This window comes from Salmo salar, chromosome 18 (assembly GCF_965601325.2).
Source record: "Salmo salar chromosome 18, fSalSal1, whole genome shotgun sequence".
NCBI lineage: Eukaryota > Metazoa > Chordata > Actinopteri > Salmoniformes > Salmonidae > Salmo > Salmo salar.
Genome location: NC_138308.1, coordinates 99067187 through 99094422, shown reverse-complemented (window position 1 = coordinate 99094422; position 27236 = coordinate 99067187). Strand labels below are relative to the sequence as shown.

At 51.7% G+C, this 27236-nt stretch overlaps 1 protein-coding gene across 10 annotated transcripts; it reads left to right on the top strand.

The window, feature by feature from the left end:
• The first annotated feature begins 157 nt into the window (after positions 1–157).
• LOC106578212 (arfaptin-1) lies at positions 158–25738 on the top strand. 10 transcript variants are annotated; one of them, XR_014381512.1, is made up of 9 exons: positions 158–352; positions 1420–1515; positions 3871–3910; positions 4447–4553; positions 5391–5612; positions 18064–18221; positions 19763–19937; positions 22758–23973; positions 24061–25738. XR_014381512.1 is itself a non-coding variant. In XM_082965406.1 (8 exons), the coding sequence occupies exons 2-8, from the start codon at positions 1429–1431 to the stop codon at positions 22911–22913; spliced, it is 942 nt and encodes a 313-aa protein (XP_082821532.1). In that variant the 5' UTR covers positions 158–352; positions 1420–1428; the 3' UTR covers positions 22914–23998. The 10 variants fall into 10 exon arrangements, 2 of the variants coding, with proteins under 2 accessions (XP_082821532.1, XP_082821531.1); XR_014381517.1 differs by lacking the exon at positions 24061–25738 and having other exon boundaries at positions 22758–23081; positions 23131–23998; XR_014381518.1 differs by lacking the exon at positions 24061–25738 and having other exon boundaries at positions 22758–23150; positions 23200–23998.
• The last annotated feature ends 1498 nt before the right edge of the window (positions 25739–27236 follow it).

Below are 27236 nucleotides of genomic sequence, written 5' to 3'. Positions count from 1 at the left end.
TTTTAAAATCTTAATTTAAGTTTAGGGTTAGCCATAAAGTTGTCAGTGTGGTTAAGGTTAGGTTTAAAATCTGATTTTAACAAGATCAATTCTAGAAATAGTCGGGTGTTAATGACTTTGTGGCTGTGTTAACTAGTTACGACCTTACACACGGTAAGGTAGAACTACTTCCGGGATTTGAATGTAGTTTTGATATTTTGTTTTACTTTTCCGGTTTTCAGAAAAGTTCCAATTGTACTTTTGTCCCAAAGTCTCTAATAGTTTCCTGCTGCAGTTTTACATTGATAAATTTAATCTAGAGATTAAATCCAAAGGAAACGGACGAAGAAAATACATCTGAAAGAAATAGAAGGTAAAACTTTGCACATTTTTCCCGGTCGTTGTTTACGTTTTGTTCGCCAGGAGACATTCATAACTAACAATGGGTAGTCTACAAGTTTTACTTTAAGCAGGCCTAATTTATACTTCTAATCACGGAAACAGAAGATGTTGTTTAGAGAAATGGATTGTGAATGATTTCTAATTGATATGACTTATCTCTCTTCGCAGTCGTGTGACTAGTAGTCAGATGAGAGGAAGACAAAGAAACTAACTTCTCACTGCTCTGGCCAACTTGTTGTATAATATGAATGGCCAGTAACTGTTGTGAATGTTTCAGGGGGTTATTTGCAATAGGCCCAGCTTATTATAATATAATTATAGACGTTTTATCCGGTTGTTATGTAAATGATTTTACGAGACAACTATTCTGTCATTGAATAACAGTAACGTTACTAGTTTATGTGTGTGTTTGTAGTATTGGTGAATAACCGCAGGTGGCAGTGTATGCTAACCAAACCAGAACGACCCTGTGGTAGTTGGACAGCTGGAGTGGAGAGGAGGAAGGCTCAGTCAGAGAGGAGAGAAGGCTCAGTCAGAGAGGAGAGAAGGAGGAGGAAGGCTCAGTCAGAGAGGAGGAGGAGGAAGGCTCAGTCAGAGAGGAGGAGAGGAGGAGGGCTCAGTCAGAGAGGAGGAGGAGGAGAGGAGGAAGGCTCAGTCAGAGAGGAGAGGAGGAGGAGGAAGGCTCAGTCAGAGAGGAGAGGAGAGAGGAGGAGAGGAGGAAGGCTCAGTCAGAGAGGAGGAGAGGAGGAAGGCTCAGTCAGAGAGGAGAGGAGGAGGAGGAGAGGAGGAAGGCTCAGTCAGAGAGGAGGAGAGGAGGAAGGCTCAGTCAGAGAGGAGAGGAGGAGGAGGAGAGGAGGAAGGCTCAGTTAGAGAGGAGGAGAGGAGGAAGGCTCAGTCAGAGAGGAGGAGAGGAGGGGCACGACACTCAAAAGGAAGTGTTCAGCTTGAAAATGAAAGGAAGTAGAATCTAATAATTATATTTCCATGTTTCTACTTCTCCCGTTTGACTGTCTGTAAAATGTGTATTCTGTCAAAAAGAGAGGAAGGATGATGGTGGAGGGGGAGAACCAGAGAGGGGAGACCTTCATACCCAGTGAGGGAGAGGGGTCTGGTGGACAGGAGACCTTCCATATGGTAAGAACCACCAGGTATCCAGGACACTAGTGTCTGTTGATGATAATATGTTTGGGACAAGAAGAGAACACATTAAAACTGCATTCTGGGATTTGAAAAACAACAAAACCGGAGTCCCCACCGTAGAATTTCATATAGTAATTAAATATCTCTATGGTCTCCTCTGGATATTCTTCCAGAATCAATTTGGCTGGATAGAAAGATTTAAAGTGACCATTGGAGAGGTTTTCCAGATCCCCGAGTCTACTTTAACAATATGAACAATGTGTTATGTTAAATATAGTATGTACTATACATTAACAATATTAGACAACACTGTATCATGTCAAGGATATCAGCATTTAGTGCTTATCGGCTTCATAATATCTAGAATAGATGAGTTACATCACTAGTTCATTCAGCCTGTCTACTGTTCTGATCCGTGGATTTATGAGATAAGACTACCATTGTCCAGTGATGTGGCAGGTAAAGGGTGTGGCACAATGATGTCATCAACAGGTGACTCACCTGTGAAAAGTGTAGTAGCAAACACACACACACACACACACATCTCCCCGTCTCTCTGTCTGCTAACCTCCCCTTCTCTCTGTCTGCTAACCTCCCCGTCTCTCTGTCTGCTAACCTCCCCTTCTCTCTGTCTGCTAACCTCCCCGTCTCTCTGTCTGCTATCCTCCCCGTCTCTCTGTCTGCTAACCTCCCCTTCTCTCTGTCTGCTAACCTCCCCGTCTCTCTGTCTGCTAACCTCCCCTTCTCTCTGTCTGCTAACCTCCCCGTCTCTCTGTCTGCTAACCTCCCCGTCTCTCTGTCTGCTAACCTCCCCGTCTCTCTGTCTGCTAACCTCCCCGTCTCTCTGTCTGCTAACCTCCCCTTCTCTCTGTCTGCTAACCTCCCCGTCTCTCTGTCTGCTAACCTCCCCGTCTCTCTGTCTGCTAACCTCCCCGTCTCTCTGTCTGCTAACCTCCCCGTCTCTCTGTCTGCTAACCTCCCCGTCTCTCTGTCTGCTAACCTCCCCGTCTCTCTGTCTGCTAACCTCCCCGTCTCTCTGTCTGCTAACCTCCCCGTCTCTCTGTCTGCTAACCTCCCCGTCTCTCTGTCTGCTAACCTCCCCGTTCTCTCTGTCTGCTAACCTCCCCTTCTCTCTGTCTGCTAACCTCCCCGTCTCTCTGTCTGCTAACCTCCCCGTCTCTCTGTCTGCTAACCTCCCCTTCTCTCTGTCTGTTAACCTCCCCGTCTCTCTGTCTGCTAACCTCCCCGTCTCTCTGTCTGCTAACCTCCCCGTCTCTCTGTCTGCTAACCTCCCCGTCTCTCTGTCTGCTATCCTCCCCGTCTCTCTGTCTGCTAACCTCCCCGTCTCTCTGTCTGCTAACCTCCCCTTCTCTCTGTCTGCTATCCTCCCCGTCTCTCTGTCTGCTATCCTCCCCGTCTCTCTGTCTGCTAACCTCCCCGTCTCTCTGTCTGCTATCCTCCCCGTCTCTCTGTCTGCTAACCTCCCCTTCTCTCTGTCTGCTAACCTCCCCTCCTCTCTGTCTGCTAACCTCCCCGTCTCTCTGTCTGCTAACCTCCCCGTCTCTCTGTCTGCTAACCTCCCCGTCTCTCTGTCTGCTAACCTCCCCTTCTCTCTGTCTGCTAACCTCCCCGTCTCTCTGTCTGCTAACCTCCCCGTCTCTCTGTCTGCTAACCTCCCCTCCTCTCTGTCTGCTAACCTCCCCGTCTCTCTGTCTGCTAACCTCCCCGTCTCTCTGTCTGCTAACCTCCCCGTCTCTCTGTCTGCTAACCTCCCCGTCTCTCTGTCTGCTAACCTCCCCGTCTCTCTGTCTGCTAACCTCCCCGTCTCTCTGTCTGCTAACCTCCCCGTCTCTCTGTCTGCTAACCTCCCCGTCTCTCTGTCTGCTAACCTCCCCGTCTCTCTGTCTGCTAACCTCCCCGTCTCTCTGTCTGCTAACCTCCCCTTCTCTCTGTCTGCTAACCTCCCCTTCTCTCTGTCTGCTAACCTCCCCGTCTCTCTGTCTGCTAACCTCCCCGTCTCTCTGTCTGCTAACCTCCCCGTCTCTCTGTCTGCTAACCTCCCCGTCTCTCTGTCTGCTAAGCTCCCCGTCTCTCTGTCTACTCTCTCTGTTTTGTCTTTCTTCTTTTTGCTTACGCACACACACACACACACACACACACACACACACACACACACACACACACACACACACACACACACACACACACACACACACACACACACACACACACACACACACACAGCAGTGTTTGTCCAAGGTGACTCAGTGTGTCCGGACTGTAAGGTGACTCAGCACAGGTGTTCTATTCTTTCTTTCTTTCTGTTTGTCTGTTTTCACTTCCTACCAGAAGGAGTCCGTTGTTGAGGACAACACAGAACCGGATGAGGGTAAGGCAGTAATAAAATCAATTAATCACCTCTCACCCTCACCCCTCACCCCTCACCTCTCACCCCTCACCCCTCACCTCTCACCCCTCACCTCTCACCCCTCACCCCTCACCTCTCACCCCTCACCCCTCACCCCTCACCTCTCACCCCTCACCTCTCACACCAGACCCTATAGCAGTGGTCCCAAACTAGTGACCCGTGGGCCTCATTTTTTTTTAGACATAGGACTAAAAATCTCATGTTATTTGTCACATTCTTCGTAAACAACAGGTGTGGACTAACAGTGAAATGCTGACTTACGGGTCAGAGATAAAGAAAATAGAGAATTAATAGAAAAGTAGTAATGAATCCACAAAGAGTAACTATATTTATGTATACAACAGCAAACCAGATCCAAGTAATTTTCATTTTGGAAATCAAAGTTTTCCCACGCGTTAGAGAGATATGTGATCGTATACAAACGGAAGCATAGTTTTGTAAATAATGTTCTCGTCAAATATTATATCTGTTTGGGCTTCTTGATCCCTACCATGTAGGTTCACGGAAGCCAACCACAGGACCAGTGGTTGTCACGGGAAACCAGAAAATTCCCGCCATTGAGAAACTGGAACAGGTTCGCAAATGGAGCATCACTACTTATAAGGTGAGAGAGGGGGAGGGAGGGAGGGAGGGAGGAGAGAGAGAGGGAGGGAGGGGGGGGAGGAGAGAGGAAGGGGGGAGGGAGAGAGGAGGGGGGGAGGGAGGGGGGGGAGGAGAGGGGGAGGGGGGGAGGAGAGAGGAAGGGGGGAGGGAGGGAGGGGGGAAAGAGAGAGGAGGGGGGGTAGGAAAGGGGGTAGGAGACGGAGGGGGGAGAGGGAGGGTAGGAGACGGAGGGGGGAGAGGGAGGGGGAGGGAGGGTAGGAGACAGAGGGGGGAGAGAGTGAGGGGGGAGGAGACGGAGGGGGGAGGAGACGGAGGGGAGAGGGAGGGAGGGGGGAGGGAGGGAGGGGGGGAGGAGACGGAGGAGAGAGGGAGGGGGGAGGAGAGAGGGAGAGGGGGGTAGGAGACGGAGGAGAGAGGGAGGGGGGAGGAGACGGAGGGGAGAGAGAGGGAGGGGGGAGGGAGGGAGGGGGGAGGAGACGGAGGAGAGAGGGAGGGGGGAGGAGAGAGGGAGAGGGGGGTAGGAGACGGAGGAGAGAGGGAGGGGGGAGGGAGGGAGGGGGGGAGGAGACGGAGGAGAGAGGGAGGGGGGAGGAGAGAGGGAGAGGAGACGGGGGGAAGTGAAAGGGAGGGAGGGGGAAGAAAAGAGAGAGAGGGGGGAGGAGAGAGAGAGAGGGAAGGAGGGAGGAGGGGGAGAGCAAGTTACTCTTTAAGAAACTCCTTTCTCTGCTTGTCCTGCATGTTACGTCTCTTTCTATTCCTCTCTTCCTCACCTCCCTCTCTCTCCTTTCCCTCCTCTCCCCTTCCTCTGTCCCTCTCTCCCTCCACCCCTCCTCCCCAGTGTACCAAGCAGGTTCTGTCAGAGAAGATGGGTCGTGGATCCCGTACGGTCGACCCAGAACTCGAGGCCCGCATCGACATTCTCCGTGATGACCGCCGCCGTTATGATCACGTGACCTGCCTGGCCCAGACACTCGCCACGCAGCTCGCCCAGGTCACACAGACGCAAAGGACTCTGGGCGATGCCTTCACCGAGCTCAGCCTCAAAACGCCGCCACTACACGTGAGACATTTTAATACCTTTTATTTTGAAAGAACATTCCTCTAGCCTGGGTACCAGTCCTCTAGTCTGGGTACCAGTCCTCTAGTCTGGGTACCAGTCCTCTAGCCTGGGTACCAGTCCTCTAGCCTGGGTACCAGTCCTCTAGCCTGGGTACCAGTCTGTTTAGATACCAGTCCTCTAGCCTGGGTACCAGTCCTCTAGCCTGGGTACCAGTCCTCTAGCCTGGGTACCAGTCCTCTAGTCTGGGTACCAGTCCTCTAGTCTGGGTACCAGTCTGTTTAGATACCAGTCCTCTAGCCTGGGTACCAGTCCTCTAGCCTGGGTACCAGTCCTCTAGCCTGGGTACCAGTCTGTTTAGATACCAGTCCTCTAGCCTGGGTACCAGTCCTCTAGCCTGGGTACCAGTCCTCTAGCCTGGGTACCAGTCTGTTTAGATACCAGTCCTCTAGCCTGGGTACCAGTCCTCTAGTCTGGGTACCAGTCCTCTAGTCTGGGTACCAGTCCTCTAGTCTGGGTACCAGTCCTCTAGTCTGGGTACCAGTCCTCTAGTCTGGGTACCAGTCCTCTAGCCTGGGTACCAGTCTGTTTAGATACCAGTCCTCTAGCCTGGGTACCAGTCCTCTAGTCTGGGTACCAGTCCTCTAGCCTGGGTACCAGTCCTCTAGTCTGGGTACCAGTCCTCTAGTCTGGGTACCAGTCCTCTAGTCTGGGTACCAGTCTGTTTAGATACCAGTCCTCTAGCCTGGGTACCAGTCCTCTAGTCTGGGTACCAGTCCTCTAGTCTGGGTACCAGTCCTCTAGTCTGGGTACCAGTCCTTTAGCCTGGGTACCAGTCCTCTAGTCTGGGTACCAGTCCTTTAGTCTGGGTACCAGTCCTCTAGCCTGGGTACCAGTCCTCTAGTCTGGGTACCAGTCCTCTAGTCTGGGTACCAGTCCTCTAGTCTGGGTACCAGTCCTCTAGCCTGGGTACCAGTCCTCTAGCCTGGGTACCAGTCCTCTAGTCTGGGTACCAGTCCTCTAGTCTGGGTACCAGTCTGTTTAGATACCAGTCCTCTAGCCTGGGTACCAGTCCTCTAGCCTGGGTACCAGTCCTCTAGCCTGGGTACCAGTCTGTTTAGATACCAGTCCTCTAGCCTGTGTACCAGTCCTCTAGCCTGTGTACCAGTCCTCTAGCCTGGGTACCAGTCTGTTTAGATACCAGTCCTCTAGCCTGGGTACCAGTCCTCTAGTCTGGGTACCAGTCCTCTAGTCTGGGTACCAGTCCTCTAGTCTGGGTACCAGTCCTCTAGTCTGGGTACCAGTCCTCTAGCCTGGGTACCAGTCTGTTTAGATACCAGTCCTCTAGCCTGGGTACCAGTCCTCTAGTCTGGGTACCAGTCCTCTAGCCTGGGTACCAGTCCTCTAGTCTGGGTACCAGTCCTCTAGTCTGGGTACCAGTCCTCTAGTCTGGGTACCAGTCTGTTTAGATACCAGTCCTCTAGCCTGGGTACCAGTCCTCTAGTCTGGGTACCAGTCCTCTAGTCTGGGTACCAGTCCTCTAGTCTGGGTACCAGTCCTCTAGTCTGGGTACCAGTCCTTTAGCCTGGGTACCAGTCCTCTAGTCTGGGTACCAGTCCTTTAGTCTGGGTACCAGTCCTCTAGCCTGGGTACCAGTCCTCTAGTCTGGGTACCAGTCCTCTAGTCTGGGTACCAGTCCTCTAGCCTGGGTACCAGTCCTCTAGCCTGGGTACCAGTCTGTTTAGATACCAGTCCTCTAGCCTGGGTACCAGTCCTCTAGTCTGGGTACCAGTCCTCTAGCCTGGGTACCAGTCCTCTAGTCTGGGTACCAGTCCTCTAGTCTGGGTACCAGTCCTCTAGTCTGGGTACCAGTCCTCTAGTCTGGGTACCAGTCCTCTAGCCTGGGTACCAGTCCTCTAGCCTGGGTACCAGTCTGTTTAGATACCAGTCCTCTAGCCTGGGTACCAGTCCTCTAGTCTGGGTACCAGTCCTCTAGTCTGGGTACCAGTCCTCTAGCCTGGGTACCAGTCTGTTTAGATACCAGTCCTCTAGTCTGGGTACCAGTCCTCTAGTCTGGGTACCAGTCTGTTTAGATACCAGTCCTCTAGTCTGGGTACCAGTCCTCTAGCCTGGGTACCAGTCCTCTAGCCTGGGTACCAGTCCTCTAGTCTGGGTACCAGTCTGTTTAGATACCAGTCCTCTAGTCTGGGTACCAGTCCTCTAGCCTGGGTACCAGTCTGTTTAGATACCAGTCCTCTAGCCTGGGTACCAGTCCTCTAGTCTGGGTACCAGTCCTCTAGCCTGGGTACCAGTCCTCTAGCCTGGGTACCAGTCCTCTAGTCTGGGTACCAGTCCTCTAGTCTGGGTACCAGTCCTCTAGTCTGGGTACCAGTCCTCTAGTCTGGGTACCAGTCCTCTAGTCTGGGTACCAGTCTGTTTAGATACCAGTCCTCTAGTCTGGGTACCAGTCCTCTAGTCTGGGTACCAGTCCTCTAGTCTGGGTACCAGTCCTCTAGCCTGGGTACCAGTCCTCTAGTCTGGGTACCAGTCCTCTAGTCTGGGTACCAGTCCTCTAGTCTGGGTACCAGTCCTCTAGTCTGGGTACCAGTCCTCTAGCCTGGGTACCAGTCCTCTAGCCTGGGTACCAGTCCTCTAGTCTGGGTACCAGTCCTCTAGTCTGGGTACCAGTCCTCTAGCCTGGGTACCAGTCCTCTAGCCTGGGTACCAGTCCTCTAGTCTGGGTACCAGTCCTCTAGTCTGGGTACCAGTCCTCTAGCCTGGGTACCAGTCCTCTAGTCTGGGTACCAGTCCTCTAGCCTGGGTACCAGTCCTCTAGTCTGGGTACCAGTCCTCTAGTCTGGGTACCAGTCCTGTCTGGGTACCAGTCCTCTAGCCTGGGTACCAGTCCTCTAGTCTGGGTACCAGTCCTCTAGTCTGGGTACCAGTCCTCTAGTCTGGGTACCAGTCCTCTAGCCTGGGTACCAGTCCTCTAGTCTGGGTACCAGTCCTCTAGTCTGGGTACCAGTCCTCTAGCCTGGGTACCAGTCCTCTAGTCTGGGTACCAGTCCTCTAGTCTGGGTACCAGTCCTCTAGTCTGGGTACCAGTCCTCTAGCCTGGGTACCAGTCTGTTTAGATACCAGTCCTCTAGCCTGGGTACCAGTCCTCTAGTCTGGGTACCAGTCCTCTAGCCTGGGTACCAGTCCTCTAGTCTGGGTACCAGTCCTCTAGTCTGGGTACCAGTCCTCTAGTCTGGGTACCAGTCCTCTAGTCTGGGTACCAGTCCTCTAGCCTGGGTACCAGTCTGTTTAGATACCAGTCCTCTAGCCTGGGTACCAGTCTGTTTAGATACCAGTCCTCTAGTCTGGGTACCAGTCCTCTAGTCTGGGTACCAGTCCTCTAGTCTGGGTACCAGTCCTCTAGCCTGGGTACCAGTCTGTTTAGATACCAGTCCTCTAGTCTGGGTACCAGTCCTCTAGTCTGGGTACCAGTCTGTTTAGATACCAGTCCTCTAGTCTGGGTACCAGTCCTCTAGCCTGGGTACCAGTCCTCTAGCCTGGGTACCAGTCCTCTAGTCTGGGTACCAGTCTGTTTAGATACCAGTCCTCTAGTCTGGGTACCAGTCCTCTAGCCTGGGTACCAGTCTGTTTAGATACCAGTCCTCTAGCCTGGGTACCAGTCCTCTAGCCTGGGTACCAGTCCTCTAGCCTGGGTACCAGTCCTCTAGTCTGGGTACCAGTCCTCTAGTCTGGGTACCAGTCCTCTAGTCTGGGTACCAGTCCTCTAGTCTGGGTACCAGTCCTGTAGTCTGGGTACCAGTCCTCTAGTCTGGGTACCAGTCCTCTAGTCTGGGTACCAGTCCTCTAGTCTGGGTACCAGTCCTCTAGTCTGGGTACCAGTCCTCTAGTCTGGGTACCAGTCCTCTAGTCTGGGTACCAGTCCTCTAGCCTGGGTACCAGTCCTCTAGCCTGGGTACCATTCCTCTAGTCTGGGTACCAGTCCTCTAGTCTGGGTACCAGTCCTCTAGTCTGGGTACCAGTCCTCTAGCCTGGGTACCAGTCCTCTAGTCTGGGTACCAGTCCTCTAGCCTGGGTACCAGTCCTCTAGTCTGGGTACCAGTCCTCTAGCCTGGGTACCAGTCCTCTAGTCTGGGTACCAGTCCTCTAGTCTGGGTACCAGTCCTCTAGTCTGGGTACCAGTCTGTTTAGATACCAGTCCTCTAGCCTGGGTACCAGTCCTCTAGTCTGGGTACCAGTCCTCTAGTCTGGGTACCAGTCCTCTAGTCTGGGTACCAGTCCTCTAGTCTGGGTACCAGTCCTCTAGTCTGGGTACCAGTCCTTTAGCCTGGGTACCAGTCCTCTAGTCTGGGTACCAGTCCTTTTGTCTGGGTACCAGTCCTCTAGCCTGGGTACCAGTCCTCTAGTCTGGGTACCAGTCCTCTAGTCGGGGTACCAGTCCTCTAGTCTGGGTACCAGTCCTCTAGCCTGGGTACCAGTCTGTTTAGATACCAGTCCTCTAGCCTGGGTACCAGTCCTCTAGTCTGGGTACCAGTCCTCTAGCCTGGGTACCAGTCCTCTAGTCTGGGTACCAGTCCTCTAGTCTGGGTACCAGTCCTCTAGTCTGGGTACCAGTCCTCTAGTCTGGGTACCAGTCCTCTAGCCTGGGTACCAGTCTGTTTAGATACCAGTCCTCTAGCCTGGGTACCAGTCTGTTTAGATACCAGTCCTCTAGTCTGGGTACCAGTCCTCTAGTCTGGGTACCAGTCCTCTAGCCTGGGTACCAGTCTGTTTAGATACCAGTCCTCTAGTCTGGGTACCAGTCCTCTAGTCTGGGTACCAGTCTGTTTAGATACCAGTCCTCTAGTCTGGGTACCAGTCCTCTAGCCTGGGTACCAGTCCTCTAGCCTGGGTACCAGTCCTCTAGTCTGGGTACCAGTCTGTTTAGATACCAGTCCTCTAGTCTGGGTACCAGTCCTCTAGCCTGGGTACCAGTCTGTTTAGATACCAGTCCTCTAGCCTGGGTACCAGTCCTCTAGTCTGGGTACCAGTCCTCTAGCCTGGGTACCAGTCCTCTAGCCTGGGTACCAGTCCTCTAGTCTGGGTACCAGTCCTCTAGTCTGGGTACCAGTCCTCTAGTCTGGGTACCAGTCCTCTAGTCTGGGTACCAGTCTGTTTAGATACCAGTCCTCTAGTCTGGGTACCAGTCCTCTAGTCTGGGTACCAGTCCTCTAGTCTGGGTACCAGTCCTCTAGCCTGGGTACCAGTCCTCTAGTCTGGGTACCAGTCCTCTAGTCTGGGTACAAGTCCTCTAGTCTGGGTACCAGTCCTCTAGTCTGGGTACCAGTCCTCTAGTCTGGGTACCAGTCCTCTAGCCTGGGTACCAGTTCTCTAGCCTGGGTAACATTCCTCTAGTCTGGGTACCAGTCCTCTAGTCTGGGTACCAGTCCTCTAGTCTGGGTACCAGTCCTCTAGCCTGGGTACCAGTCCTCTAGTCTGGGTACCAGTCCTCTAGTCTGGGTACCAGTCCTCTAGCCTGGGTACCAGTCCTCTAGCCTGGGTACCAGTCCTCTAGTCTGGGTACCAGTCCTCTAGCCTGGGTACCAGTCCTCTAGTCTGGGTACCAGTCCTCTAGTCTGGGTACCAGTCCTCTAGTCTGGGTACCAGTCCTGTTTAGATACCAGTCCTCTAGCCTGGGTACCAGTCCTCTAGTCTGGGTACCAGTCCTCTAGTCTGGGTACCAGTCCTCTAGTCTGGGTACCAGTCCTCTAGTCTGGGTACCAGTCCTTTAGCCTGGGTACCAGTCCTCTAGTCTGGGTACCAGTCCTTTAGTCTGGGTACCAGTCCTCTAGCCTGGGTACCAGTCCTCTAGTCTGGGTACCAGTCCTCTAGTCTGGGTACCAGTCCTCTAGTCTGGGTACCAGTCCTCTAGCCTGGGTACCAGTCTGTTTAGATACCAGTCCTCTAGCCTGGGTACCAGTCCTCTAGTCTGGGTACCAGTCTGTTTAGATACCAGTCCTCTAGTCTGGGTACCAGTCCTCTAGCCTGGGTACCAGTCCTCTAGCCTGGGTAACATTCCTCTAGTCTGGATACCAGTCCTCTAGTCTGGGTACCAGTCCTCTAGTCTGGGTACCAGTCCTCTAGTCTGGGTACCAGTCCTCTAGTCTGGGTACCAGTCCTCTAGCCTGGGTACCAGTCCTCTAGCCTGGGTACCAGTCCTCTAGTCTGGGTACCAGTCCTCTAGTCTGGGTACCAGTCCTCTGGTCTGGGTACCAGTCTGTTTAGATACCAGTCCTCTAGTCTGGGTACCAGTCCTCTAGCCTGGGTACCAGTCCTCTAGCCTGGGTACCAGTCCTCTAGTCTGGGTACCAGTCCTCTAGTCTGGGTACCAGTCCTCTAGTCTGGGTACCAGTCCTCTAGCCTGGGTACCAGTCCTCTAGCCTGGGTACCAGTCCTCTAGTCTGGGTACCAGTCCTCTAGCCTGGGTACCAGTCCTCTAGCCTGGGTACCAGTCTGTTTAGATACCAGTCCTCTAGTCTGGGTACCAGTCCTCTAGTCTGGGTACCAGTCCTCTAGTCTGGGTACCAGTCCTCTAGTCTGGGTACCAGTCCTCTAGTCTGGGTACCAGTCCTCTAGTCTGGGTACCAGTCCTCTAGCCTGGGTAACATTCCTCTAGCCTGGGTACCAGTCCTCTAGTCTGGGTACCAGTCCTCTAGTCTGGGTACCAGTCCTCTAGCCTGGGTACCAGTCTGTTTAGATACCAGTCCTCTAGCCTGGGTACCAGTCCTCTAGCCTGGGTACCAGTCCTCTAGCCTGGGTACCAGTCCTCTAGTCTGGGTACCAGTCCTCTAGTCTGGGTACCAGTCCTCTAGTCTGGGTACCAGTCCTCTAGTCTGGGTACCAGTCTGTTTAGATACCAGTCCTCTAGTCTGGGTACCAGTCCTCTAGTCTGGGTACCAGTCCTCTAGTCTGGGTACCAGTCCTCTAGTCTGGGTACCAGTCTGTTTAGATACCAGTCCTCTAGTCTGGGTACCAGTCCTCTAGTCTGGGTACCCGTCTGTTTAGATACCAGTCCTCTAGCCTGGGTACCAGTCCTCTAGTCTGGGTACCAGTCCTCTAGTTTGGGTACCAGTCCTCTAGCCTGGGTACCAGTCCTCTAGTCTGGGTACCAGTCCTCTAGTCTGGGTACCAGTCCTCTAGTCTGGGTACCAGTCCTCTAGTCTGGGTACCAGTCCTCTAGCCTGGGTAACATTCCTCTAGTCTGGATACCAGTCCTCTAGTCTGGGTACCAGTCCTCTAGTCTGGGTACCAGTCCTCTAGCCTGGGTACCAGTCCTCTAGCCTGGGTACCAGTCCTCTAGTCTGGGTACCAGTCCTCTAGTCTGGGTACCAGTCCTCTAGTCTGGGTACCAGTCTGTTTAGATACCAGTCCTCTAGCCTGGGTACCAGTCCTCTAGCCTGGGTACCAGTCCTCTAGCCTGGGTACCAGTCCTCTAGTCTGGGTACCAGTCCTCTAGTCTGGGTACCAGTCCTCTAGTCTGGGTACCAGTCCTCTAGTCTGGGTACCAGTCTGTTTAGATACCAGTCCTCTAGTCTGGGTACCAGTCCTCTAGTCTGGGTACCAGTCCTCTAGTCTGGGTACCAGTCCTCTAGTCTGGGTACCAGTCCTCTAGCCTGGGTACCAGTCCTCTAGCCTGGGTACCAGTCCTCTAGCCTGGGTACCAGTCCTCTAGCCTGGGTACCAGTCCTCTAGTCTGGGTACCAGTCCTCTAGTCTGGGTACCAGTCCTCTAGTCTGGGTACCAGTCTGTTTAGATACCAGTCCTCTAGCCTGGGTACCAGTCCTCTAGCCTGGGTACCAGTCCTCTAGTCTGGGTACCAGTCCTCTAGCCTGGGTACCAGTCCTCTAGCCTGGGTACCAGTCTGTTTAGATACCAGTCCTCTAGCCTGGGTACCAGTCTGTTTAGATACCAGTCCTCTAGTCTGGGTACCAGTCCTCTAGTCTGGGTACCAGTCCTCTAGTCTGGGTACCAGTCCTCTAGTCTGGGTACCAGTCCTCTAGTCTGGGTACCAGTCCTCTAGCCTGGGTAACATTCCTCTAGCCTGGGTACCAGTCCTCTAGTCTGGGTACCAGTCCTCTAGTCTGGGTACCAGTCCTCTAGCCTGGGTACCAGTCTGTTTAGATACCAGTCCTCTAGCCTGGGTACCAGTCCTCTAGTCTGGGTACCAGTCCTCTAGCCTGGGTACCAGTCCTCTAGCCTGGGTACCAGTCCTCTAGTCTGGGTACCAGTCCTCTAGTCTGGGTACCAGTCCTCTAGTCTGGGTACCAGTCTGTTTAGATACCAGTCCTCTAGTCGGTACCAGTCCTCTAGTCTGGGTACCAGTCCTCTAGTCTGGGTACCAGTCTGTTTAGATACCAGTCCTCTAGTCTGGGTACCAGTCCTCTAGTCTGGGTACCCGTCTGTTTAGATACCAGTCCTCTAGTCTGGGTACCAGTCCTCTAGTTTGGGTACCAGTCCTCTAGTTTGGGTACCAGTCCTCTAGCCTGGGTACCAGTCCTCTAGTCTGGGTACCAGTCCTCTAGTCTGGGTACCAGTCCTCTAGTCTGGGTACCAGTCCTCTAGTCTGGGTACCAGTCCTCTAGTCTGGGTACCAGTCCTCTAGCCTGGGTAACATTCCTCTAGTCTGGATACCAGTCCTCTAGTCTGGGTACCAGTCCTCTAGTCTGGGTACCAGTCCTCTAGCCTGGGTACCAGTCCTCTAGTCTGGGTACCAGTCCTCTAGTCTGGGTACCAGTCTGTTTAGATACCAGTCCTCTAGCCTGGGTACCAGTCCTCTAGCCTGGGTACCAGTCCTCTAGTCTGGGTACCAGTCCTCTAGTCTGGGTACCAGTCCTCTAGTCTGGGTACCAGTCCTCTAGTCTGGGTACCAGTCCTCTAGTCTGGGTACCAGTCCTCTAGTCTGGGTACCAGTCCTCTAGTCTGGGTACCAGTCTGTTTAGATACCAGTCCTCTAGTCTGGGTACCAGTCCTCTAGTCTGGGTACCAGTCCTCTAGTCTGGGTACCAGTCCTCTAGTCTGGGTACCAGTCTGTTTAGATACCAGTCCTCTAGCCTGGGTACCAGTCCTCTAGTCTGGGTACCAGTCCTCTAGTCTGGGTACCAGTCCTCTAGCCTGGGTACCAGTCCTCTAGTCTGGGTACCAGTCCTCTAGTCTGGGTACCAGTCCTCTAGTCTGGGTACCAGTCCTTTAGCCTGGGTACCAGTCCTCTAGTCTGGGTACCAGTCCTCTAGCCTGGGTAACATTCCTCTAGTCTGGATACCAGTCCTCTAGTCTGGGTACCAGTCCTCTAGTCTGGGTACCAGTCCTCTAGCCTGGGTACCAGTCCTCTAGCCTGGGTACCAGTCCTCTAGCCTGGGTAACATTCCTCTAGCCTGGGTACCAGTCCTCTAGCCTGGGTACCAGTCCTCTAGCCTGGGTACCAGTCCTCTAGCCTGGGTACCAGTCCTCTAGTCTGGGTACCAGTCCTCTAGTCTGGGTACCAGTCCTCTAGTCTGGGTACCAGTCCTCTAGCCTCGGTACCAGTCCTCTAGCCTGGGTACCAGTCCTCTAGTCTGGGTACCAGTCCTCTAGTCTGGGTACCAGTCCTCTAGTCTGGGTACCAGTCTGTTTAGATACCAGTCCTCTAGTCTGGGTACCAGTCCTCTAGTCTGGGTACCCGTCTGTTTAGATACCAGTCCTCTAGCCTGGGTACCAGTCCTCTAGCCTGGGTACCAGTCCTCTAGTCTGGGTACCAGTCCTCTAGTTTGGGTACCAGTCCTCTAGCCTGGGTACCAGTCCTCTAGTCTGGGTACCAGTCCTCTAGTCTGGGTACCAGTCCTCTAGTCTGGGTACCAGTCCTCTAGTCTGGGTACCAGTCCTCTAGCCTGGGTAACATTCCTCTAGTCTGGATACCAGTCCTCTAGTCTGGGTACCAGTCCTCTAGTCTGGGTACCAGTCCTCTAGCCTGGGTACCAGTCCTCTAGCCTGGGTACCAGTCCTCTAGCCTGGGTACCAGTCCTCTAGTCTGGGTACCAGTCCTCTAGTCTGGGTACCAGTCCTCTAGTCTGGGTACCAGTCTGTTTAGATACCAGTCCTCTAGCCTGGGTACCAGTCCTCTAGCCTGGGTACCAGTCCTCTAGTCTGGGTACCAGTCCTCTAGTCTGGGTACCAGTCCTCTAGTCTGGGTACCAGTCCTCTAGTCGGTACCAGTCCTCTAGTCTGGGTACCAGTCCTCTAGTCTGGGTACCAGTCCTCTAGTCTGGGTACCAGTCTGTTTAGATTCCAGTCCTCTAGTCTGGGTACCAGTCCTCTAGTCTGGGTACCAGTCCTCTAGTCTGGGTACCAGTCCTCTAGTCTGGGTACCAGTCTGTTTAGATACCAGTCCTCTAGTCTGGGTACCAGTCCTCTAGTCTGGGTACCAGTCCTCTAGTCTGGGTACCAGTCCTCTAGTCTGGGTACCAGTCCTCTAGTCTGGGTACCAGTCCTTTAGCCTGGGTACCAGTCCTCTAGTCTGGGTACCAGTCCTCTAGCCTGGGTAACATTCCTCTATTCTGGATACCAGTCCTCTAGTCTGGGTACCAGTCCTCTAGTCTGGGTACCAGTCCTCTAGTCTGGGTACCAGTCCTCTAGCCTGGGTACCAGTCCTCTAGCCTGGGTAACATTCCTCTAGCCTGGGTACCAGTCCTCTAGCCTGGGTACCAGTCCTCTAGCCTGGGTACCAGTCCTCTAGTCTGGGTACCAGTCCTCTAGTCTGGGTACCAGTCCTCTAGTCTGGGTACCAGTCTGTTTAGATACCAGTCCTCTTGCCTGGGTACCAGTCCTCTAGCCTGGGTACCAGTCCTCTAGCCTGGGTACCAGTCCTCTAGTCTGGGTACCAGTCCTCTAGTCTGGGTACCAGTCCTCTAGCCTGGGTACCAGTCCTCTAGCCTGGGTACCAGTCCTCTAGTCTGGGTACCAGTCCTCTAGTCTGGGTACCAGTCTGTTTAGATACCAGTCCTCTAGCCTGGGTACCAGTCCTCTAGCCTGGGTACCAGTCCTCTAGCCTGGGTACCAGTCCTCTAGTCTGGGTACCAGTCCTCTAGTCTGGGTACCAGTCCTCTAGTCTGGGTACCAGTCCTCTAGTCTGGGTACCAGTCCTCTAGTCGGTACCAGTCCTCTAGTCTGGGTACCAGTCCTCTAGTCTGGGTACCAGTCTGTTTAGATACCAGTCCTCTAGTCTGGGTACCAGTCCTCTAGTCTGGGTACCAGTCTGTTTAGATACCAGTCCTCTAGCCTGGGTACCAGTCCTCTAGTCTGGGTACCAGTCCTCTAGTCTGGGTACCAGTCCTCTAGTCTGGGTACCAGTCCTCTAGCCTGGGTACCAGTCCTCTAGTCTGGGTACCAGTCCTCTAGTCTGGGTACCAGTCCTCTAGTCTGGGTACCAGTCCTTTAGCCTGGGTACCAGTCCTCTAGTCTGGGTACCAGTCCTCTAGCCTGGGTAACATTCCTCTAGTCTGGATACCAGTCCTCTAGTCTGGGTACCAGTCCTCTAGTCTGGGTACCAGTCCTCTAGTCTGGGTACCAGTCCTCTAGTCTGGGTACCAGTCCTCTAGCCTGGGTACCAGTCCTCTAGTCTGGGTACCAGTCCTCTAGCCTGGGTACCAGTCCTCTAGCCTGGGTACCAGTCCTCTAGTCTGGGTACCAGTCCTCTAGCCTGGGTACCAGTCCTCTAGTCTGGGTACCAGTCCTCTAGTCTGGGTACCAGTCCTCTAGTCTGGGTACCAGTCCTCTAGCCTGGGTACCAGTCCTCTAGTCTGGGTACCAGTCCTCTAGTCTGGGTACCAGTCCTCTAGCCTGGGTACCAGTCCTCTAGCCTGGGTACCAGTCCTCTAGCCTGGGTACCAGTCCTCTAGTCTGGGTACCAGTCCTCTAGTCTGGGTACCAGTCTCTCTCTGCTAACATTCAAATCAAACTTTTAGTCACATGTGCCGAATACAACAGGTGTAGATCTTACAGTGAAATGCTGACTACCAGCCCTTAACCAACAATGCAGTTTTAAGAAAATATGTTTTAAGAAAATATTTACTAAAATAAAAACAATACAAAATAAAAAGTAACACAGTAAAATAACAGTAACAAGGCTATATCAATCACATGTATTTATAAAGCCCTTCTTACATCAGCCTAGAGAGAGAGAGAGAGAGAAACATACTTAAATTCACAAGGGGTAATGGTACTGAATCAGTGTGCGGGGTACAGGTTAGTCGAGGTAATATGTAGATGGTGGTAAAGTTACCAGCACCGTCCTCAGACAATTGCTTTTATTTTTTGGTTTAATTCTCATTTCTGGATAAGGCTTAAAATACAGACTTGACTGTTTTTAAACAGGTTTTTGTGTGTAAATGTCTTCTCAAAGCCTCTTGTTCTGGTCTGCGTTTGTCAGGTAGAGTTTGGTCTGAACGGGAACACCCAGAGGTTTCTGTCGAAGAGAGGAGAGGTCCTGGTCTCGGCTATAAACTCTTTCACCTCCGATATGAACACACTGGTTAACAAAACTATAGAGGACACCATGGTTAACGTCAAACACTATGAGACAGCCAGGTAACACACACACACACTAACACACACACTAACACACACACACTAACACACACTAACACACACACACTAACACACACTAACACACACACACTAACACACACTAACACACACACACACTGACACACACACACTAACACACACACACTAACACACACACACTAACACACACTAACACACACACACTAACACACACTAACACACACACACACTGACACACACTAACACACACACACACTAACACACACACTAACACACACACACTAACACACACTAACACACACACACTAACACACACTAACACACACACACACTGACACACACTACACACACACACACACTAACACACACACACTAACACACACACACTAACACACACACACTAACACACACACACTAACACACACACACTAACACACACACACACTAACACACACACACACTAACACACACTAACACACTAACACACACACACTAACACACACTAACACACTAACACACACACACACACACACACTAACACACACTAACACACACACACACACACACTACACACACACTAACACACACACTAACACACACACTAACACACACACTAACACACACACTAACACACACACACACACTAACACACACACACACACTAACACACACACACACACACACACACACTAACACACTAACACACACTAACACACACACACACTAACACACACACACACTAACACACACACACACTAACACACACTAACACACACTAACACACACTAACACACACACTATCACACACACTAACACACACACACACTAACACACACACACACACACTAACACACACTAACACACACACACACACACACACACACTAACACACACACACACACACTAACACACACACACACACACTAACACACACACTAACACACACTAACACACACACTAACACACACTAACACACACACTAACACACACTAACACACACACACACACTAACACACACACACTAACACACACACACTAACACACACACACTAACACACACACACTAACACACACTAACACACACACACTAACACACACACACACACACTAACACACACACACACACACACACACAAACACACACTAACACACACACTAACACACACACTAACACACACACTAACACACACTAACACACACTCACACACACACACACTAACACACACTAACACACACACTAACACACACACTAACACAAACACACACACTAACACAAACACACACACTAACACAAACACACACACTAACACACACACACTAACACACACACACTAACACGCACACACTAACACACACACACTAACACACACACACTAACACACACTAACACACACTAACACACACACACTAACACACACACACACACACACACACACACACACACACACACACAGAGACCAGGCAACACAACAGTCTTTCCGTCATCTCACTAGGCCAGGGACCATTTTTGGCTCGAGGGCCACACCGGGATGTAGAAATTCAACACAATGAATGTCTTACAGGATAGAGTATGATGCATACCGTTGTGACCTGGAGGACTTGAACCTGGGACCTCGAGACACTGCCACCTTGCCCAAACTAGAGCAGGCCCAGAGAACCTTCCAGAACCAGAGAGAGAAGTATGAGAAGAGCCGAAACAACCTGTCAGTCAAACTCAAACTACTGGAGGAGAATAAGGTAAGGAGACGAGGTCAAATAAGGGGGGTGCATTTATTAGGCCTGTTTCACTGCCCCAAGACCGCTGGCTAACTGGGACCGCTGGCTAACTGGGACCGCTGGCTAACTGGGACCGCTGGCTAACTGGGACCGCTGGCTAACTGGGACCGCTGGCTAACTGGGACCGCTGGGTAACTGGGACCGCTGGCTAACTGGGACCGCTGGCTAACTGGGACCGCTGGCTAACTGGGACCGCTGGCTAACTGGGACCGCTGGCTAACTGGGACCGCTGGCTAACTGGGACCGCTGGCTAACTGGGACCGCTGGGTAACTGGGACCGCTGGGTAACTGGGAACGCTGGCTAACTGGGACCGCTGGCTAACTGGGACCGCTGGCTAACTGGGACCGCTGGCTAACTGGGACCGCTGGCTAACTGGACTGGGACCGCTGGCTAACTGGGACCGCTGGCTAACTGGGACCGCTGGCTAACTGGGACCGCTGGCTAACTGGGACCGCTGGCTAACTGGGACCGCTGGCTAACTGGGACCGCTGGCTAACTGGGACCGCTGGCTAACTGGGACCGCTGGCTAACTGGGACCGCTGGCTAACTGGGACCGCTGGCTAACTGGGACCGCTGGCTAACTGGGACCGCTGGCTAACTGGGACCGCTGGCTAACTGGGACCGCTGGGTAACTGGGACCGCTGGCTAACTGGGACCGCTGGCTAACTGGGACCGCTGGCTAACTGGGACCGCTGGCTAACTGGGACCGCTGGCTAACTGGGACCGCTGGCTAACTGGGACCGCTGGCTAACTGGGACCGCTGGCTAACTGGGACCGCTGGCTAACTGGGACCGCTGGCTAACTGGGACCGCTGGCTAACTGGGACCGCTGGCTAACTGGGACCGCTGGCTAACTGGGACCGCTGGCTAACTGGGACCGCTGGCTAACTGGGACCGCTGGCTAACTGGGACCGCTGGCTAACTGGGACCGCTGGCTAACTGGGACCGCTGGCTAACTGGGACCGCTGGCTAACTGGGACCGCTGGCTAACTGGGACCGCTGGCTAACTGGGACCGCTGGCTAACTGGGACCGCTGGCTAACTGGGACCGCTGGCTAACTGGGACCGCTGGCTAACTGGGACCGCTGGCTAACTGGGACCGCTGGCTAACTGGGACCGCTGGCTAACTGGGACCGCTGGCTAACTGGGACCGCTGGCTAACTGGGACCGCTGGCTAACTGGGAACGCTGGCTAACTGGGACCGCTGGCTAACTGGGACCGCTGGCTAACTGGGACCGCTGGCTAACTGGGACCGCTGGGTAACTGGGACCGCTGGCTAACTGGGACCGCTGGCTAACTGGGACCGCTGGCTAACTGGGACCGCTGGCTAACTGGGACCGCTGGCTAACTGGGACCGCTGGCTAACTGGGACCGCTGGCTAACTGGGACCGCTGGCTAACTGGGACCGCTGGGTAACTGGGACCGCTGGGTAACTGGGACCGCTGGGTAACTGGGACCGCTGGCTAACTGGGACCGCTGGGTAACTGGGACCGCTGGCTAACTGGGACCGCTGGCTAGCTGGGACCGCTGGCTAGCTGGGACCGCTGGCTAACTGGGACCGCTGGCTAACTGGGACCGCTGGCTAACTGGGACCGCTGGCTAACTGGGACCGCTGGCTAACTGGGACCGGTGGGTAGGCCGGACCGCTGGGAAATGGAAATGTTCTTTTTTTGCATATCCCAACTCCTTCTGAGTCACCCTCAGAGAGTGGAGTCATGGCCAGGGATCAGCTCTTACTGAGTCACCCTCAGAGAGTGGAGTCATGGCCAGGGATCAGCTCTTACTGAGTCACCCTCAGAGAGTGGAGTCATGGCCAGGGATCAGCTCTTACTGAGTCACCCTCAGAGAGTGGAGTCATGGCCAGGGATCAGCTCTTACTGAGTCACCCTCAGAGAGTGGAGTCATGGCCAGGGATCAGCTCTTACTGAGTCACCCTCAGAGAGTGGAGTCATGGCCAGGGATCAGCTCTTACTGAGTCACCCTCAGAGAGTGGAGTCATGGCCAGGGATCAGCTCTTACTGAGTCACCCTCAAGAGAGTGGAGTCATGGCCAGGGATCAGCTCTTACTGAGTCACCCTCAGAGAGTGGAGTCATGGCCAGGGATCAGCTCTTACTGAGTCACCCTCAGAGAGTGGAGTCATGGCCAGGGATCAGCTCTTACTGAGTCACCCTCAGAGAGTGGAGTCATGGCCAGGGATCAGCTCTTACTGAGTCACCCTCAGAGAGTGGAGTCATGGCCAGGGATCAGCTCTTACTGAGTCACCCTCAGAGAGTGGAGTCATGGCCAGGGATAACCCTAACCCTGGAGGGAGAGTGGGGGGGTAGAGGATTTCGATGGAACACACTCATTCACCCCTTTCCCTCCCTCTCCCACCCTCCCTCCCTCCCTCTCCCACCCACCCTCCCCCTTCCCTCCTTCTCCCCTCTCTCTCCCCCCTCTCTCTCCTCCCTCTCCCTCCCTCTCTCCCTCCCACTTTCTCCCCTCTCTCTCCCCTCCCCCCCTCTCTCTCCCCTCTCTCTCCCCTCACCCTCTCTCCCCTCCCTCCTCTCCCCTCTCTCCCCCCCCTCTCTCTCCACTCTCTCTCCCTCCTTTCCCTCCCCTCCCTCCCCCCTCCCTCCCCCCTCCCTCCCCTCTCTCTCCCCTCCCCTCCCTCCCTCCTCCCCCCCTCCCTCCCTCCTCTCCCCTCCCTCCTCTCCCCTCCCTCCCCCCTCCCTCCCTCCTCCCCCCTACCCTCACCCCCCCCTCTCTCTCCCTCCTCTCCCATCTCTCTCTCCCCCCCAGGTAAAGGTTCTCCAGCATCAGTTGGTATTGCTCCATGGTGCTGTAGCTTCCTACAGCACCTCCAACCACCAGCACCTGGAGCTCAGCCTGCAGCAGGCAAGCACCAAGCTACCCATGCCCGGCACGGAGCCTCCTTCCTGGCTAGAGGAGAGCTAATCACCCCAATAACCATCCACCATGTCTGGGGGTCCATGAAATCTTCCGGTATCTAAATGCAAGTTGGGGCTTCTCAACTGCCACGTCTGTGGGCCAAAACAGAGGGTATTGTCGACACTCCTGTTCTCTTACCATACAGGACCTATAGGTTCTCCTCTTACCCTATAGGTTCTCCTCTTACCATATAGGTTCTCCTCTTACCCTATAGGACCTATAGGTTCTCCTCTTACCCTATAGGTTCTCCTCTTACCCTATAGGACCTATAGGTTCTCCTCTTACCCTATAGGTTCTCCTCTTACCATATAGGTTCTCCTCTTACCCTATAGGACCTATAGGTTCTCCTCTTACCCTATAGGTTCTCCTCTTACCATATAGGTTCTCCTCTTACCCTATAGGACCTATAGGTTCTCCTCCTACCATATAGGTTCTCCTCTTACCATATAGGTTCTCCTCTTACCCTATAGGACCTATAGGGTTCTCCTCTTACCATATAGGTTCTCCTCTTACCATATAGGTTCTCCTCTTACCCTATAGGACCTATAGGTTCTCCTCTTACCATATAGGTTCTCCTCCTACCATATAGGTTCTCCTCTTACCCTATAGGACCTATAGGTTCTCCTCTTACCCTATAGGTTCTCCTCTTACCATACCTATAGGTTCTCCTCTTACCCTATAGGTTCTCCTCTTACCATATAGGTTCTCCTCTTACCCTATAGGACCTATAGGTTCTCCTCCTACCCTATAGGTTCTCCTCTTACCCTATAGGTTCTCCTCTTACCATACAGGACCTATAGGTTCTCCTCTTACCATATAGGTTCTCCTCTTACCCTATAGGTTCTCCTCTTACCCTATAGGACCTATAGGTTCTCTCTTACCATATAGGTTCTCCTCTTACCATATAGGTTCTCCTCTTACCCTATAGGACCTATAGGTTCTCCTCTTACCCTATAGGTTCTCCTCTTACCCTATAGGTTCTCCTCTTACCCTATAGGTTCTCCTCTTACCCTATAGGACCTATAGGTTCTCCTCTTACCCTATAGGTTCTCCTCTTACCCTATAGGTTCTCCTCTTACCCTATAGGACCTATAGGTCTCCTCTTACCCTATAGGTCTCCTCTTACCCTATAGGTTCTCCTCCTACCCTATAGGACCTATGGGTTCTCCTCCTCTCACTGTTGTTTCTCCTACTTGTATACTGTGTTGTCCTCCTATTCACTGACTGTATAGGAGTTCTGTTTGGCAGTAGCATTGTGTCTAATTGTTAGTATCACAGCGTTTATCTTGTGTTTTATACAGTATGTACAGCTCTCCTGTATTGACTAAGCCTGCGTCCAAAATGGCACCCTGTTCCCTACGTCGTTCACTACTTTTGGAGCTCTATAAAGGGAAGTGCGTAGCATTTGGGACGCAGTCTACAACTAAAGGACCAAGCTAACATGTGGTGCTGAGATATGGAACCAAAGCCAGAGACTGTAGAATGTTCTAGACTGTTAGAACCTTTTTCACTCTAGAACCTCCTGGACTTTAAGGACATTTTAGATCCAGAATTAACTACACTGAACAAAAATGTAAAAACGACAAACAATTTCAAAGATTTTACTGAGTTTCAGTTCATATAAGGAAATCAGTCAATGTAAATAAATGTATTACGTCCTAATCTATGGATTTAACATGACTGCAGCCTTGGCAGACAGGCCCAGCCAAACATAATGAGTTTTTCCACACAAAATGGCTTTATTACAGACAGAAATACTCCTCAGCACCCCCCAATCCTGCAGGTGATGAAGCCGGATGTGGAGGTCCTGTGCTGGCGTGGTTACACGCTGTCTGCGGTTGTGAGGCCGGTTGGACGTACTGCCAAATTCTCTAAAACGACATTGGAGGTGGCTTATAGTAGAGAAATTAACATTCAATTATCTGGCAACAGCTCTGGTGGACATTCCTGTTGTCAGCATGCCAATTGCACGCTCCCTCAACTTGAGACATCTGTAGCATTTTTAGAGTGGCCTTTTATTGTCCCCCAGCACAAGGTGCACCTGTGTAATGATCATGCTGTTTAAATCAGCTTCTTGATATGCCACACCTGTCAGGTGGATGGATTATCTTGACAAAGGAGAAATGTTCACTAACAGGGATGTAAACAAATTAGTGCACAAATTTGAGAGAAATAAGCTTTTTGCGCATATGGGAACATTTCTGGGATCTTTTATTTCAGCTCATGAAACATGGGACCAACACTTTACATGTTGCGTTTTTATATTTTTGTTCAGTGTAATTCCAAAACGCATGTTTTGCACTTGTCTAGCTACCAAAAATAACAATTGTGTAATTGTGTGTTTTTGAATATAAACACAATTTAATGCCAAATATTGTAATCGAGATCAACATTATTCTTCATGTATGGTATACTTGTTTGTGTTTTCAATCTTTAAAATAGGAAATTCAAAAAGCACATCTGAGCTATCTCTGTTGCAGGTGCATGGTAACAGTTGAATAAAACGAGACAAAAAGGATAAACCTACACACTGCTACATACTCGATAGTATCACTGCTCTTTAATAAGCTTTACGAATCGTCCTCACATCCAATCAGAGGCTGATACGTAAAGCTCATTACAGAGCAGTGAGCAGGTTTCACATTGTTTTTCTCCAATCTTAAAATGGGGAAAGCACTTGCACATGTGAGTGGGCTTGTTGCGTGGGAATCATTTGACTTGCACACTGCTCTTGCCAGTGTTACTTAGATTTGTTAAGCTTTTATGTGTTGGCCTTCCTCAGAGCTTCTGGTGTGTTTTTGAATCTTGCCCATTAAAAATGTTGTGAACAATTTGGTTTTATTGTGTCTTTGTCATGTCAGAAAAATGGAGTGTTGAATGTTAATGTTTATTTTCTTCACTTCTTATAATTCCCAATCAGTGTTTATCCAGTCATGTGATCAGCTCATTAACATAACGTTATCTATTTATAAGGTGAATGCACCAATTTGTAAGTCGCTCTGGATAAGAGCGTCTGCTAAATGACTTAAATGTAAATGTATATATATTTTAGTACAGCATTTATGACATCACTCACTATGACATCATTTTCCCCATTCTCAGGGTTCCATAGGCAGTGTTCTAGAACGTCTCATTGTGCTGTGTGCAGTGTTCTAGAATGTCTCATTGTACTGTGTGTGCAGTGTTCTAGAACGTCTCATTGTACTGTGTGTGCAGTGTTCTAGAACGTCTCATTGTGCTGTGTGTGCAGTGTTCTAGAACGTCTCATTGTGCTGTGTGTGCAGTGTTCTAGAACGTCTCATTGTACTGTGTGTGCAGTGTTCTAGAACGTCTCATTGTGCTGTGTGTGCAGTGTTCTAGAACGTCTCATTGTACTGTGTGTGTGCAGTGTTCTAGAACGTCTCATTGTACTGTGTGTGTGCAGTGTTCTAGAACGTCTCATTGTACTGTGTGTGTGCAGTGTTCTAGAACGTCTCATTGTACTGTGTGTGCAGTGTTCTAGAACGTCTCATTGTACTGTGTGTGCAGTGTTCTAGAACGTCTCATTGTGCTGTGTGCAGTGTTCTAGAACGTCTCATTGTGCTGTGTGTGCAGTGTTCTAGAACGTCTCATTGTACTGTGTGTGCAGTGTTCTAGAACGTCTCATTGTGCTGTGTGTGCAGTGTTCTAGAACGTCTCATTGTACTGTGTGTGTGCAGTGTTCTAGAACGTCTCATTGTGCTGTGTGCAGTGTTCTAGAACGTCTCATTGTACTGTGTGTGTGCAGTGTTCTAGAACGTCTCATTGTACTGTGTGTGTGCAGTGTTCTAGAACGTCTCATTGTACTGTGTGTGCAGTGTTCTAGAACGTCTCATTGTACTGTGTGTGCAGTGTTCTAGAACGTCTCATTGTGCTGTGTGCAGTGTTCTAGAACGTCTCATTGTGCTGTGTGTGCAGTGTTCTAGAACGTCTCGTACTGTGTGTGCAGTGTTCTAGAACGTCTCATTGTGCTGTGTGTGCAGTGTTCTAGAACGTCTCATTGTACTGTGTGTGTGCAGTGTTCTAGAACGTCTCATTGTATACTGTGTGTGTGCAGTGTTCTAGAACGTCTCATTGTACTGTGTGTGTGCAGTGTTCTAGAACGTCTCATTGTACTGTGTGTGTGCAGTGTTCTAGAACGTCTCATTGTACTGTGTGTGTGCAGTGTTCTAGAACGTCTCATTGTACTGTGTGTGCAGTGTTCTAGAACGTCTCATTGTACTGTGTGTGTGCAGTGTTCTAGAACGTCTCATTGTACTGTGTGTGTGCAGTGTTCTAGAACGTCTCATTGTACTGTGTGTGCAGTGTTCT